Source organism: Ovis canadensis, chromosome 2 (assembly GCF_042477335.2).
Source record: "Ovis canadensis isolate MfBH-ARS-UI-01 breed Bighorn chromosome 2, ARS-UI_OviCan_v2, whole genome shotgun sequence".
Taxonomy (NCBI): Eukaryota; Metazoa; Chordata; class Mammalia; order Artiodactyla; family Bovidae; genus Ovis; species Ovis canadensis.
In genome coordinates this window covers 175,298,382-175,314,331 of record NC_091246.1, presented here as the reverse complement: position 1 = coordinate 175,314,331, position 15,950 = coordinate 175,298,382, and the positions used below count along the sequence as shown (strand labels likewise).

General features: G+C 33.4%; 1 protein-coding gene across 1 annotated transcript in view; it reads right to left on the bottom strand.

Annotated features, from left to right (window-relative positions):
* The window catches only part of LRP1B (LDL receptor related protein 1B), a 1,961,274-nt gene that overhangs the window by 320,547 nt on the left and 1,624,777 nt on the right, over positions 1 to 15,950 (bottom strand). The window contains exons 50-53 of the mRNA XM_069573760.1: positions 15,263 to 15,385; positions 11,860 to 11,979; positions 6,740 to 6,868; positions 3,484 to 3,606 (exon numbers count right to left, since the gene is read on the bottom strand). Coding sequence (XP_069429861.1) covers positions 3,484 to 3,606; positions 6,740 to 6,868; positions 11,860 to 11,979; positions 15,263 to 15,385 — 495 coding nt within the window. The remainder of the gene's footprint in view (positions 1 to 3,483; positions 3,607 to 6,739; positions 6,869 to 11,859; positions 11,980 to 15,262; positions 15,386 to 15,950) is intronic.

Genomic DNA, 15,950 nt, shown 5'->3' with positions numbered 1-15,950 from the left:
TTTTAATTCACGTAACAGATATTTATTAAAACTTCATTCATAATGTGCACTCAACCTAATTAGCCATGTGTTACCCAGGCATCTTATGGGAGATATTTCTCTTTTCTTTCTAGGGCAGTTGTAATAATTGCAAGAGATATTTGTGGTTGGAAAAATAGGATTAAAGACCAGAAAAAAAAGTTGGAAACAAGGCACTCCTATTTTGTTTCTATGTAAGGAAATAAAATATATATTGCTAACAAAATGCATATATATATATGTATATACACACACACATATATACATAACAGAATATATATGCAACATGAGTATATATATATATATATGCATACATAACATTTATGATGAGTATATAATCTCTGTTTACTTATTGTCTATACCCTAAAGATTTCCCTTAGAATGGAAAACAAAATCAAAGCTACTCAAAATTATTTTCAAGACTAAACATGGTTAGGTAGAATACTAGAACATATGGGTGAACTGACTCTGGATTATAATGACAATTTTCAGAAGCCATAATGTCATGTTTATGCTTGGGAAGACGCACTGAAAGTGTAAAGAAATTGTTAAAATGAGAAAATTAAAAGCCAATTCATAGAGTAATAAGCAGAAAACTATTGTAATTATCCTACATATTGATTCTTAGAGGCATTAAAAGGCTTTACTCAAATCACAGTATCAATCCATCAGTTGTTAATGTTCATATCTATGTCTGTTTGCAAGTAAAACTCATTTGATTTTAAATATTATGAAGCTTCAGATTTGATTTCTTCCTAAATTTGTAAGCAATAAAAAACAAATCATTTATTTTGCAAACTTTCTGGTAAATGTGGGCAAACATTTTACTTCTGAAGTGAGAAAATAAGATTTTTATGGCTTAAAAAATAAAAAAATAAAATTTCAACAGAAAAAAATATGATTCAATAACATTTACTTAAGATATTTATTATACTGTAGGGCAAAACTAGATAGTTCTAAAACTATCCTCTGATCCCCTAGTATTTCTTTCCTTCTTCTCCTTCACTAGTTCCTCTTCATGCAATACATATGTTCAAGTCTCTTCCAGTCCAATAATAATAAAAATCTATCCATATAACTCTCAACAACAATGGCCCGTCTTCCCTGCCCAATCCAGTCCCTACTCAATCTTGCTTTCACTTACTTACCTTCAGTTCAACTTTCATTATTCATGTCTCATTTCTGCAACTTCTACCCACTGAAATTCCTCTTAGAGCTAATAGAATTCAAATGACAGTTCGTAAATTTATGTGTCCCTGGCTCCTATCTGCTTCATCTTCCAGCAGCACTTAAAGGTATTGTCAGTTCTACCTTGGAAATAGTTTTCTGGCTCAATATTCATAATACACTCTCCCAGACTTCTAACTTTACTTTTGCTATTTCTTTCCCGCCTCTTTCTGTATGAAGTTTTCTCCTGTTACACCCTAAGTTGTTAGAGAAGAAGCCCTTATTTCAACCTTCAGTCTAGGGTTTTCCCCTTTTCCTTTCTACAATGATGGGTATTCTCACGCTTTGTCATATTTTTGAATATCACCCTTATGTTAATGGTCACTAGGTTAATATTATTTTTCCTGGTCATACTCTAGAAGTAAAATTTCAAGTACTCACTGTATAGCTTCATGTGATTATCTGAGTAACAATTCATATTGAGAATGTCCAAAATTATTTATTTGTTATATCCTTCTCCTGCATCAGCAAAACTGCTTCTTAACTTCATTCCAAAACTCCTTAATATCAATGCCATCCTCCAAGTCATCCAAGACAGAAATTGTACTTTACCCTCCATCTGTAACTGTAAATGAATTCTGACCCAATTCTCCATTTTCCATTCCATCATTTCTGCCTTAGTTCAAAATCACAGTGTTAATTATCACAACTCTTTATGGTATCTCTCCCTCATAGCACTATTTCATCCACTCTGCTGAAAAGGATGGTTCTAAGGTTCAAATTTAACTGTGACATTTCCCTGTTTTTAAAATGTGTGCTTGCCAAGTGAGGAAAAATAATTAAATACAAATTCTTTAACATTGTATTCGAGACTTTTTAGAATCTAAAACTTCTAACTCCAACTGACCTCACCAAAGACTAATTGCTATTCCACAACCATGTCAATATATAGTTTTTGTAAACATATATAGGATTTACTGTGTTTGGAACTGTTTTAAGTACTTTACAAATATCAATTATTTGATTCTCTTAACAGTCCTAAGAACTCAATAATGTTACTATATATTTTTTGCAGATAAAGAAATTGAAGTGCAGGGAGATAAAAGTAATTTTTCCAAGGTCACACAGTTAGTAACTGGCAGAATCAGGATTGGAACCAGGCCATTTGGCTCTAGGGTCCATATTTTTAACTACTATGTCATGTTCTGTAGCAAATATGATTTCCACTGACTAACACTCCCTGTCTCATTTCTTTACTGCCTCAAAAATTATTTTCTCACCTCTGATTTTGTGTATTGTGATTCTTATTATTCCCATGTGACTACAAATGTTATTATTCTATATTGTACTCTTGATTTTCCTCTTCATCTGTCATTTTTTTTTCTAGTGGGATTTCTGTCTCATTCATTTCCATATGAACCAAGCATAATGTCTAGCTGAGGAAATATATTCAATCAGATATAACTCTAGCATCAGATTTACATCTTGAGTTACGAGTTAGCTTTTAAAGTATCACATTAAATCCATGACTTAATGGTGAATTGATATAAAAACTGATATCCACTGATCTCAAGGAAGTTTATATCAAAAGCCAAGGTTATATCCATTGGATAGGGAGGACATAGGAGGGAAACTAAATTATTGCCTTTCATAGGTATATGTAGATTTATTCCATGGATTTTCATTTTGTATTTATTCATGCATACATTTAAATATTTTACAAAAGTACTAGGTTTACATAACATTTCAATTTCAACTGGAAATTTTTAATGTATTAATTTTATCACAGAAGATATATAAGTGTTCATATACACATTATAAACACATGGGAATTAGATAAATATATGTGACAAGATATATTTCAAAGTAACAATATTAATTTATATTTAAATATAAATATAAGCAAACAGGTAAAAGAAAAATGTTAAATATGTATATTTTCTGGTAGCTGTGTGAATTGTATTCTTTTTTTCTCACTAAAATATTTTATTTGGCTATAAGACTGAACTAGCCAGCCATACATTGTTTTTAAAGTACAAGGTACTTCACAAAGTTCTGAAGTTGAAAGATGTTTTTAAAACATGTTCCAGTATGGTTCTTGTAAGAACACTGCAATCATAGGTAAAATTTTCAAATACATGTGTAATTATGGTAGAGTTTAAAGAAGCTATATGCAGTAGGTCTATATTACCAAATTTGCATGTCCTTAGTGAGATTAAGAAATGCATTTATTTGTTTTTGTTAAAGACTGGTACTCAGCCTGAGAATCTTTTCCATGAAAAGTTCATATATACTTACCACATTGCAATGATTCATCAGAACCATCTCCACAGTCATCATCATGATCACAAACAAATTGCTTGGGAATGCATACTTTATTATGGCACATGAAAGCGTTTTCATCACATGTATTATTGGGAGCTAAGGAAGACAGCAGAAAAAATTAATTTAAATGAGCACCTACTTTACCTTTTCCTACATTAAGAATTTGGGGAATGTATGTTGTCATACTTAGTACACTCAGTAATTCCTGGTCTTTTTAAAAAGAAACATTAGCTAAACATTCAATGTGTCAGATAACTTAATAAAATATGTTAACATGCATATTTTGATATAAGTAGTATTCAAATATATGAATATAAATATATATAATTCAAAATTTCAGTGTTAAAATACTCAACAATTCTAGAGTGACCTTGAAATTTCAGAACATTTAGCAATTTGTGAGTTTGCTGAAGGATAAATTCAAAGGTTCATATGTAATCAAAAAAAAATCACTCAACTCTAACAATGTTGTTGGATATTTTTTTTCTCTTCTCATGGCTGCAGTAATGTTAGCAAGGTGATAAAAACCTTGCTTCTTTGTGAAAAATAGACATGAAAAGACCAACAAGTGCTAATGCTCATGATGGAAGTGAAAAGAAAATCAAAGGGGCTAAGGAAGTTACTGTTTTAAGAGGAAAATAAAACTTTGGGGTGACTTCTAGAGTAGGGTGTTGAAATAGGTTAAGATCTATATTGAGATGAGCCCAACCATAAGTACCACACCAAATAAGGAATATTGATCCATGAAACGGAACATTGATCCTTTTGGAATACTGATCCAAAAAAGTATTCTCTATCAAGGGCCCTAACCAGTGAGGAAAATGGTTACTTAAAATGTGCAATAAAACTTGAGTAGAAGTCCAAAAGATACCGGCTTGTACAAAGAACATGAGCTTTAACAGTATATGCATAGCATCATAGAGGTTTGATCATTTAACTATTTTTAGTTACCTTTCTTACACATAAAGGGTAAATGTTATAAGGTTTGCAGTATTTCAAATGTTAAGACTCTGATAAATGATGGATGTTAACTAAGTTCATTGAAGTAACCATTTTGCAATAAGATATAAATACATTAAATAAATATGTTGCACACCTAAAATTAACACAATATGTAGGCCAATTATATTTTATTTTTTAAGTGAAAAAACAATCTATATGCAATTTGCAAAGAAAAAGACTTTACAAAAAGGTATTTAGCACCTTAAATTTTTATCCTAAGTAAAACTATTAATATTTACCTTTTTGGTACATATGTTTCTTTATCTGCTTAATGAGGATAATAAAATTTATCTGATACATTTCTTGTAAGAACTAGATAGGGTATATGAAGCAGATCGGCTCATTTTCAATATTCCATGGGTGCTCTTACAATTCTTATCTACACAATTATTTTTGGCAGATCTTCAAAGGCACTTCACTAAAATACTATGGAAATTCAATAATGTAAATAAAAACACCTACCAAAATAATTGAAGTATAATGGGCACTTGAAAAAATGTAGAGGTCTTCCAATCTATCCCCTTCATGTCTTAACAGGGACTTTCCTCTACCTTTGACACTCCTCTTTCTTCTCTATCTCCTTCACAATTCAGATAATGTTATTGCTTTTCTTTGAAATCCTTCTACAAGACTACTAGGCTTTTTTCTACAATATTTATTTGTGATGATATAGTATCTTTTGTATGTATCATTTTGACACTTAAGGTATTATAATTATTCTTTTTTATGCTATCAACTCCTGATCCCAAATCTGCCCCAGACTACATGAAAAAAGGAAACTGCTCTGCTTTCAAAACTCAGTAATGACTGAAAAGAGATATTAGCAGGTGAAACAAAAAGAACTATTGGAATTTAATAATGTATAACATTCTCAACAAATGTATTTTCAAAAACGGTACAGAAGCCACATAGAAGCAGAGTTAAAACTGCTCATTATAATCAAAGTAAAACTCATTTACTAACCACTATTGTAACTTTGAACTGTGTGACAGCTTATATAACTCAAGTGAATTATGCCAATTCTAATATATGAATTATTCTTTAAAATGCTAAGCAACAGAGACTTATTTAGCATTAATGCTTTCAGGTCATTTGAGTACAGTTATATTTTAACATAATTTAGTTAATAACACCCATGTGGTCCAAAAGTGTTAATATGCCTCCCAGAGTATTAACTTGCTACAATAGCAACAGTATACAGGAACTATATGGATCCCTGAATTGATACATAATCCTTTATTATGTAGCCCTCAGTGGCCCCACTGACCTTTACAGACACGTATCAGTTTGAAGATCAAAGTGATTTATTCTACAATAGTATGAGTTCTGTGCACACAAGCCTGCCTCAAAGTCTTCCTTTTCTTTTTCAGCTTTAACTATACCCCATATGCACACACCCATGTATACATACTATTACATTACAGCTTCAAATACAGTTTTAAAGACCTGAAGGTAGGTCATCTGAGAGATGACTAGCAGACTTCATTTTAATAAGCAGAGTTCATAGCACTCTTCCTAATACATTGCTCAGCTCAACATATCCCCTATGTGACCTTGGGATCTGCATTCAAACATCCAGGCCCTTCATTCTCTTGATCACCCAAGGGATTTATCTAAATTTTTACTACTGAGTAATTCCCTGAATTTTTCCTGAAGTGACCTAGAGTCAGAAACTTAGTAAATTGTCTGGCCTCCAAAGCTGTTCCTCTGATCCCCTAGTTTCATTCAGCTATATCCGTACTATTTTTACCTGACCTAAGGGTTAATATCCTATCTGTAGGACTAATAGGTGTTTACTGACCTTCTGGTCGGTAGTTATTTAGGATCACAGCAGCCATTTACAGAGTATCTGTAATGGGCAATCTAAAAGGCTTCAAGGGGAGTACAGGGTCGGGGAAGATACTAAAAAGAAAGTAACAACCCCACCACACAAGTATACATAGGGTGGTTACAGTACCGTGGAAATGAAGTGAAAATTTTTCACTCATCAAAATGATTTTAAAATGTGTAACCCCACTGTGCATGTTGGAAACACTCTGAACAGTGGTGTGAGGGGTTGCTGAACTACTATGATTGACAACATCCCACCCAATTAAATCTGATACTACCTATGAGTCCAGGGGTTGGGGAAGTAAGAGAAAGGGTGATACGGTGAGTACTGCAGAAGTAAGTATCTGAGAATGCTGCAACAGCATTCTTTCATAGACAGCCCCATGCATGTCCATACCACAGCCCGCTGTGGAGAGCTCATCACTTCCATCTGGACAGTCCCTTTCACCATCACACAGCCAGTGTCGGGGCACACAGGCACGGGAGCCCTGGCAGCTGAACATGTCAGCTGCACAGGTGATGGTACCTGAAAATCACCAAAAAAAAAAAAAGAATGCCATTGAGATTATACTCAGCAGGTCCACTGAAAAAGATGTATCATTTATATTTCCAATAGATGAGAAGAGAAGCAAAAGAATGTCACTGACAAGGAAGAAACTGTAGATAATATGTGAAATCACCACGTATTATCCTTCCCCTATGGATACTTTCCACTCAGAATGCATTCCTTCCCAATGGCAGTGGTGGTTTAGTTGCTAAGTTGTGTCCAACTCATTGCTACACCATGGACTGTAGCTCACCAGGCTCCTCTGTCCATGGAATTCTCCCAGTAAGAATACTGGAATGGGATGCCATTTCCTCTTCCAGGGGATCTTCCGGACCCAGGAATCAAACCTGCTTCTCCCGGGTCTTCTGCACTGGTAGGTGGATTCTTTACCACTATGTTACCTGAGAAAACCATTCCTTCCCAATAGCAAGAATTTTATTTCTTAAAGGTATATGGCAGGAAAATAAAATAAAAGCTATATGGCAGAAAATAATAATAGTATTTTCTCCACGTAAAATGTAAAAAGCCTAAAAATGTCATAGAATTGTGAATAAATTGAGATAAATTTCAAAAGGACGGAGCCTATAAGGATAATAATAATAACAGCATTTTTACCACTCAATATATGCTAAGCACTTAGCTTATTAACTTATTTAGTCCTCACAATCACCTACAGTGGTAGAACTATTATTATTTTCACTTCACATAAAAGGAAACTGAGGCTCTGAGAAGCTGAAATCTTGCAGGGAGTCTCAAGTTGCATAAAGAGTCCTTTGGTGAGCTGGGAGTCCAAAACCTTTTTCGTTCCTAAGTACCTTCTTTTAACCACTAAGGTAATTATTGTTACTCCCCACCTTGTGTTGTTGAAAAGGATGAATGTCCACATGTACTCTTTGTTTTACATACTTAATAAACAGAATCTATCTTTTCTTCACTCTGTTGATTCAACATCCTTTTCATTGCATGATGTTTTCAAATGCATTTTTTTTTTGAAATAAGTTTCCAAACAAAAAAATGCTGTTTACTGTACATTCAAAGGGCCTCAGGGGTTGCTCTTTGCTTTTCCTTCTATGGGCATAGAATAATCAAATAAAATTAGGAAATGATTCATTCTCCTGATAATTACCTAATCCCAAGTACAGTTGTACATATTGAATGGTTTATTTGTTATATATATAAAATACATATTGAGTGAATCAATAACATGTCTCCCAAATCTAACTTCTCTTTATTTTCACTTTCATGTGATCAAATAGAAAAGGTTCAAAAAAATAAGTTGTAAGAATTATTTAAAAAACTATTAGTATCTCCAGGAAGAAAATATGACTGCCTAGATTGGCAAAAGACGGTTGTTTCTAAACATTTAAAGCTACTTCACTTGGATTATCAATTAGCATCTTATTTCTCAGAGCTGCTATGAGAAGAAACTGCTTTCAATGCAATGTTTTCAATATGGGAGGACAGCAGGGTGACAAATTGAAACTCCCTGCTAATCTTTTTCAGCATAAACATGCCCATTCCTGACATACACTTAAATTAGGAAGACAGGATGGCAAGTGAATGTTGAAAAGTCCCCCAGGTAATTCAGATTTGCTTATCTGATTGAGGATCAGTGCTAACAAAGTGAGATTTAGTATGATATCTATTACTGAAAGAAATTATAAAGAAAATCTATTAAACAAATGTAGCTTTAATTTAAAAATGAATTTACCTGCTACTTATTATATCTTTAATGCTTTCTATAATAAAATTATTTCCTTACAAAGTTATTTTCACATTATTCCTCCTTGTTATCTATTTTTTAAGCTACTCATATATACAGTGTCACTTTCAGTATTAGATTCTCAATTAGTGTTTTAATTTCCATCATATTTTTATTATTTAGCTAGAGATGTAAAAAAAAATCATTCTTTCTGCTGAGGAAATTTTGATACATTTAAAACTCCTTGTCTGCTTTCTTATTATCACTTTAATTTATTTTCAAGGTACATATAATAAATATAGCATTAAGTGTTGAGAACTTTAATTCTGTATGACCTTGAAGATTAGTGTCTGAGTTTCACTCTAAATTGAGGGGTATGACTAGATAATTACTAAGATACCTAAAACTATAAAATGGCATAAGGCTATTTGCAGTTAATTTTCTAGCTCCCTTGAGAGTGGTTCAACAGATTCTGTGTTAAGAGCATTCCAAAATATCATGGTCAATTAGAAAGAAAATGAGCCAAAGAAAAAACTCATGGCTTCCTTCCACAGTTACATTTTCATCTGGAGACACATTGCCATTCACAGGGAAATGAATCCCAAGGGGGTAGGAAGACAGTAGAAGGAATTCCACCAGATCCATTTCGTGTACCTGTGCTGTGCGATGCTAAGATGCTTCAGTCGTGTTTGACCCTTTTGTGACCCATAGGTTCCTGTAGCCCGTCAAGTTCCTCTGCTCATGGGATTGTCCAGGCAAGAATACTGGAGTGGGTTGCCATTTCCTTCTCCAGGGGATCTTCCTGACCCAGGGATTAAACTTGCATCTCTGATGTCTCCTGTACTGGCAGGTGGATTCTCTATAGCTTAGTGCCACCTGGGAAACCCCTATGTACCTACTCAGATATAATATTTGATTGGCTTTATATCTGTTTTAGTAAGTATTTTAGAAACTAGCCAATTTTGTATGTATTTTAGAAATATGAATTCTGGTCCTAGTTCTGCAATCACTGATTCACTGAGTGACCTTGGCAAACTTATTAACCTCAGTGAGTTTTTCTTTCTTCATGTATTATATGACAGAGGTGAACTAGACTATGATTTTCAAACTGAATCCTCAAATCCCAAGTCAGAACCACTATATGCTTATGAAGAAAGAAATGTCTACGTTAGGATATTTTGAAGTGAGGATTAAGAATCTATTTAACAAACCTCTGAATAGGTGTTTTTGTACACTAAAGGTTGAAAACCACTCAGATAAATTATTTATAAAGTTCCTTTCCAAATCTAAAATATTAAGTTTATTCATTGATGCTTGGTTTAAAGCAGTAATTTTTATGCAACAACAGCTTAGTAGTATACTACAGCTTGTGTATATATTTAATAGCCTGGATGTTTTGATGACAGGTAAGCATGTCCATCACCACTAAATCCTTAAAAAAAAAATTATCAGGACATTGATAAACACTGACACAACAACACTATTCTGAAAAATAAGAGAGGGAGCAGAAATGAAAGAGAATGGGAATAAATTCAGAACAAAAGAAATGGGAGTAAATTTATTTAGATATTAACCACTGGCCATGTCAGATGATCATTATAATCGCATAAGGTAAATGTCTTGTAACTATTTAATAAGAAAGAAATTGGAGGGATAAGGAATAAAATGGACCAGCCCATGATTATACTGCTGGAAAATGCAGATGCAGAAGAATTCAACTCTGTGTCACTTTAGAATCTTTACCAGTTCTATTATGCTGTGTCCACTTAGAAAGCATAACAATATCAAGGGAGCAATTTAATGTAGAATTATACAAAGGGTCAAAAGCAAGATAATTTTAGAGACTAAAAATACGCTCAACGTATTGTAAGTTGGTAGTTAAAATTAAACAAAGAACTCTATTCAATACTCTGCAATGTCCTATATGGGAAAGACTCTAAAAATAAAAAATAAAAAAGAGTGTATATAAGCATATGTATAACCGATTCCCTTTGGTATAAACCTGAAACTAGCACAACGTTTTAAATCCACTATACTCCAATAAATTTTTAAAATAGAAATATTTAATAGCAAAGAGAAACAAAGTAAATAAAATAGATTGGCCAGTCATCAGATTGACTACTGATTTCTTTTTCCTTTTAGAGGTCTTTGATAGTAATCTTTCTACATTTATCTTTATCTGTTGCATAACTAAATAGTTTTAGTTTTATAAATAAAAGGTAGATTTTAGGTGGGTTAACACAGGAAAATAAATTGTCTACTTTCCAAGGATATCTCCAATTTTATGTTACATACAGAGAACTTGATTTTAGTGTGAACATAATTAATACTATATTCATGCTTCCATGATGGTGACCTAAATAGAGGCCACAAATCCTGAAAATTTTAAAAACGTGTTAAGTACACTTTACTTCATAATTAAGCCTTATTCTGACTCAGGTCCCTATCACTGTAAAATGAGGGTGATAATAGTTATGAAATAGGATATAATAAGCAAAGACTATAAAGCTATAGGTACAAACACACATGTGGAAACAGATCAGAAAGATAGAAAAACAGACATATGAATAATTTAGTAGAAGGCCTGGTCAATTATAATAAATTTATAAAGGTTAGGTTGCCTCCTTTTTCTACTTAAGAAATTCATTTATTCATTTGTTTTAAGTTATTTGTTAAATATCTGTGATTAATCAAAATAAATCACACTGACTTTGTAGAAAATACAGTTGATGGATGGTAAACAGACATTTGACAGTATAACTTTAATCATATAAAGCTGAATTTTAAAGTACATTTTAAAATCACATACAATAACCTATTTCCTTACTTTCCATTTAGAAGTATTCAGCAATAGTGATTACTATAATACACATACACACACCCTGTGTGGCTTATGACAATATAAGCAGGTATAATAAACTTGGAGGGGAACTTAGCAATACTTATCAAAAACAATGAAAAAGTTTTCAGTCATTTCATTCGAGCAATCCCAATCATTGTGATTTATTTGGAAGAAGTCACTGAAGACTAGAAATACAATCATGTGTCAGTATTCAGGAAAAAATACTAAAACTATAATAGTAATAAAATATAGATGAATAAGTTGTTATAAAAATAATGAAAACAGTTACATTGGAATGTATATACATATAAACTTCATATTAAGTTTAACAGAGTAGAAAACAAAGTTCTCTGCATATTCTAAAATGACAGAGCATATGTATTATACTCCTAAAAATTGGATAAGGACACAAAGGAAACAACTCACCACAAATGCTATCACTTTCATCTAATCCGTCTTCACAATCATCCTCTCCATCACAAATCCAGTGTTTAGATATGCATTTTTCTGTGGAACATGCAAATTGGTTCCAAGAACAAGAGGAATCTAAAAAATATACAAGAAGGTTTGTTTCAGGTGCAAAAGAAAAAATGAATCATTAGAGACCATCTTAGGAAAGATCTGATAGTGAGGAAAGTCTTCTTTAGACTTCAGTAAAACTATTGCACAAATGCACTCATCTCACATGCTAGTAAAGTAATGATCAAAATTCTCCAAGCCAGGCTTCAGCAATACGTGATCCATGAACTTCCTGATGTTCAAACTGGTTTTAGAAAAGGCAGAAGAACCAGAGATTAAATTGCTAACATCCGCTGGATCATGCAAAAAGCAAGAGAGTTCCAGAAAAACATCTATTTCTGCTTCCTTGACTATGCCAAAGCCTTTGACTGTGTGGATCACAATACTGTGGAAAATTCTGAGAGAGATGGGAATACCAGAAAACCTGACCTGCCTCTTGAGAAATCTGTATGCAGGTCAGGAAGCAACAGTTAGAACTGGACATGGAACAACAGACTGGTTGCAAATAGGAAAAGAAGTACGTCAAGGCTATATATTGTCACCCTGCTTATTTAACTTCTATGCAGAGTACATCATGAGAAATGCTGGCCTGGAAGAAACACAAGCTGAAATCAAGATTGCAGGGAGAAATATCAATAACCTCAGATATGCAGATGACACCACCCTTAAGGCAGAAAGTGAAGAGGAACTAAAAAGCCTCTTGATGAAAGTGAAAGAGGAGAGTGAAAAAGTTGGCTTAAAGCTCAATATTCAGAAAACTAAGATCATGGCATCCGGTCCCATCACTTCATGAGAAATAGATGGGGAAACACTGGAAACAGTGTCAGACTTTATTTTTGGGGGCTCCAAAATCACTGCAGATGGTGATTGCAGCCATGAAATTAAAAGATACTTACTCCTTGGAAGAAAAGTTATGACCAACCTAGATAGCATATTCAAAAGCAGAGATATTACTTTGCCGACTAAGGTCTGTCTAGTCAAAGCTATGGTGTTTCCAGTAGTCATGTATGGATGTGAGGGTTGGACTGTGAAGAAGGATGAGCGCAGAATTGATGCGTTTGAACTGTGGTGTTGAAGAAGACTCTTGAGAGTCCCTTGGACTGCAAGGAGATCCAACCAGTCCATTCTGAAGGAGATCAGCCCTGGGATTTCTTTGGAAGGAATGATGCTAAAGCTGAAACTCCAATACTTTGGCCACCTCATGCGAAGAGTTGACTCATTGGAAAAGACCCTGATGCTGGGAGGGATTGGGGGCAGGAGGAGAAGAGGACGACCGAGGATGAGATGGCTGGATGGTATCACCGACTCGATGGACGTGAGTCTGAGTGAACTGTGGGAGTTGGTGATGGACAGGGAGGCCTGGCGTGTTGCGATTCATGGGGTCACAAAGAGTCAGACATGACTGAGTGACTGAACTGAACTGAAAACCAGTCATCCCAAATAACAGAAGCCACTTTCCTCTTTTCTACGCTGCTGCTGCTGCTAACTCACTTCAGTTGTGTCCAAATCTGTGCGACACCAGGGACGGATCATCCACGCAAGGACACTGGAGTGGTTGGCATTTCCTTCTCCAATGCATGAAAGTGGAAAGTGAAAGTGAAGTCGCTCAGTCATGTCCGACTATTAGCAACCCCATGGACTGCTGCCTATCAGGCTCCTCCATCTATACGATTTTCCAGGCTAGAGTACTGGAGTGGGTTGCCATTGCCTTCTCCATGACAGTACTATAAAATTTTGACAATGGCTTGCATATTCCCTCTGAGTTATCCAGGTCATACAACATTGTTTCTTCAACATAATCTCATAGGGTATGACTCCAAGTTAGTCAATATGCTAGTCACTCTTCCTAAATGTATTCCTGTCTTTTTCTAACATGTACAGTACAAAAAGAAAAAAAGTCCAGGTGTGGTATTCTTCTAACTTTTAGTCTGTTATTAAACAGTTGAAGAAAAGAAAAATTACATCCTAGGCAATGTCACAAATATGGTGAACTCACCACCAACACATTTACTTTTAAAGGTGACGTGACTCAGGGAGTTTTAGATCGGATAAGCTGTCAGCTTTCTATCTATACATACTTAACATACTATACATACTTAACACTTTGATGCTTTTGTTTCTCACCCTTGGGAACACTTATTTCTGACTAATAACACCCAGATTCATTGGCATGGTGGCTGGTATTTTATTACAAAATTATGCATTTATGATAGTATACTTCATTTATTTACAAAGTTTGTGACTGCTCTCCTTCCTTTATCCTCAGTTCATTTATCACTAGCAAACACCCAAAAATAAAATTCTACTGAATTAGTACATTAAAATATAAATGACTATAAAATAAAATTTGATTTTTATCCTTTAAACTTATTTAAAACTTTGCATTTTTATTTAAAATATTTACATACATGACCTGTGAAAAGAGAGACATTTAGAAAAGCTGAAACCAGAAAAATGTTAAAGAAAATACAAATGTATAATGGCATCTGTTCCAGAAATCACAAATCTATATAAACTATTTTTAAAGTTTTCCATTAATCTTGTTTAAAATCTGGCTCTGATATAAAGTTATATAGCATATTAATCAAACAAAATGCACCTTCATATTTCATGATGATATTTACTTTTATGGGAGTTTGACTTTTCTTAGACAATCATTTTTAATCCTTTTTTCCCACTCTGTTTACCCTGGTATATGTTATTTGAACTAAATGAAAATAGAGAATTATATGCTTTTAAAAAAATTGGCCTGGATATCATAAAACTCACAAATTAACACAAAATTTTAAATATTTTCTTACTTTGCCAAGTGAAATGAAATGTACACAAACAGAAATTAGGAGGTGGATGGGGAGAGATTTTTTGAAGAAATGCAAGTTTTAGTATACTATTTAAACCTATACATGTAATGAATAGAAACATTTAGGATAATAATAGTCAATAACAGGTAGGAAGAATATAATGGGTTGTGTAAATTAAATCCTTATTTTTCACAGCAGAAAGTAAATATATTAGCAAGTCAAGTAAATAAGTCAGGAAATGAAGATATAAATATATCATTTAGATTGATGGAGGTATCCACTAGCAGAAACAGAAGAGGTTAAAAGAAAAGGTTTGATGGGAGATTATTATTCTCCATTATAAGTTTTTCTGTTCTGTTTTAATTTTTACCATTTGTCTTATTTCATAAAAATAAAAATTGGTGCTAAAATTGATTAGCAATATTTTGTGTAAAATTCCTATGTAAGGTAACATCAGTATATAAATTATAATAGAGTTTATAAAAGTAAAGGAAGATATAATGTCTCACCACAGTGGAATTCATCAAGTCCATCCTCACAATCTTTCTGACCATCACATACCCAGGTATTCAAAATGCATCTTCCACTAGGACAACCAAAATAATTTTCTTCACATTTGTGTTTGTTTTGAACTGTGATAAAATATAGAATGCAGTGTCAAATAAACTACTGTCAAATAAATAAATATCAAGTAAATAAATCTTAGAATTCTGCAATGTAGATGGATATCAAGATAGTAATATTCCTTGAACTGGAAGAGATAAATAATAGGAAAACGTAAATAAAAAAAGAGCTGAGATGTTCTTTTAAAGAATGTCCAGGTCATGAACACCAATGAGAAATTGAGAATATGGAACAGAGGAAATCAGGGAGACATGATAACCAAATCCCATCTAGGATTGGATCCTGGATCAGAAGAAGGATATTAATGGAGCAAATGTTTAAATACAAATCATGTAGAGTTAACAAAAGTAAAATAAAACAACTGAGATGACTATAAAATAAGTGTGGAAAATATTCTTAATTCCATACTCAGAAAAAATAAATTCCAAAATTATTAGCAGTTTTTTTCTGAGCAAGTGTAAACTTTATGTTCCATGCTTGAAGAGCACATATGCTTTGACAAGGTTTATATAAGCTTACTCTATTGTAGCTTCTCCCTGGTGGTCTAGTGGTTAGGGTTTGGTGCTCTCACCA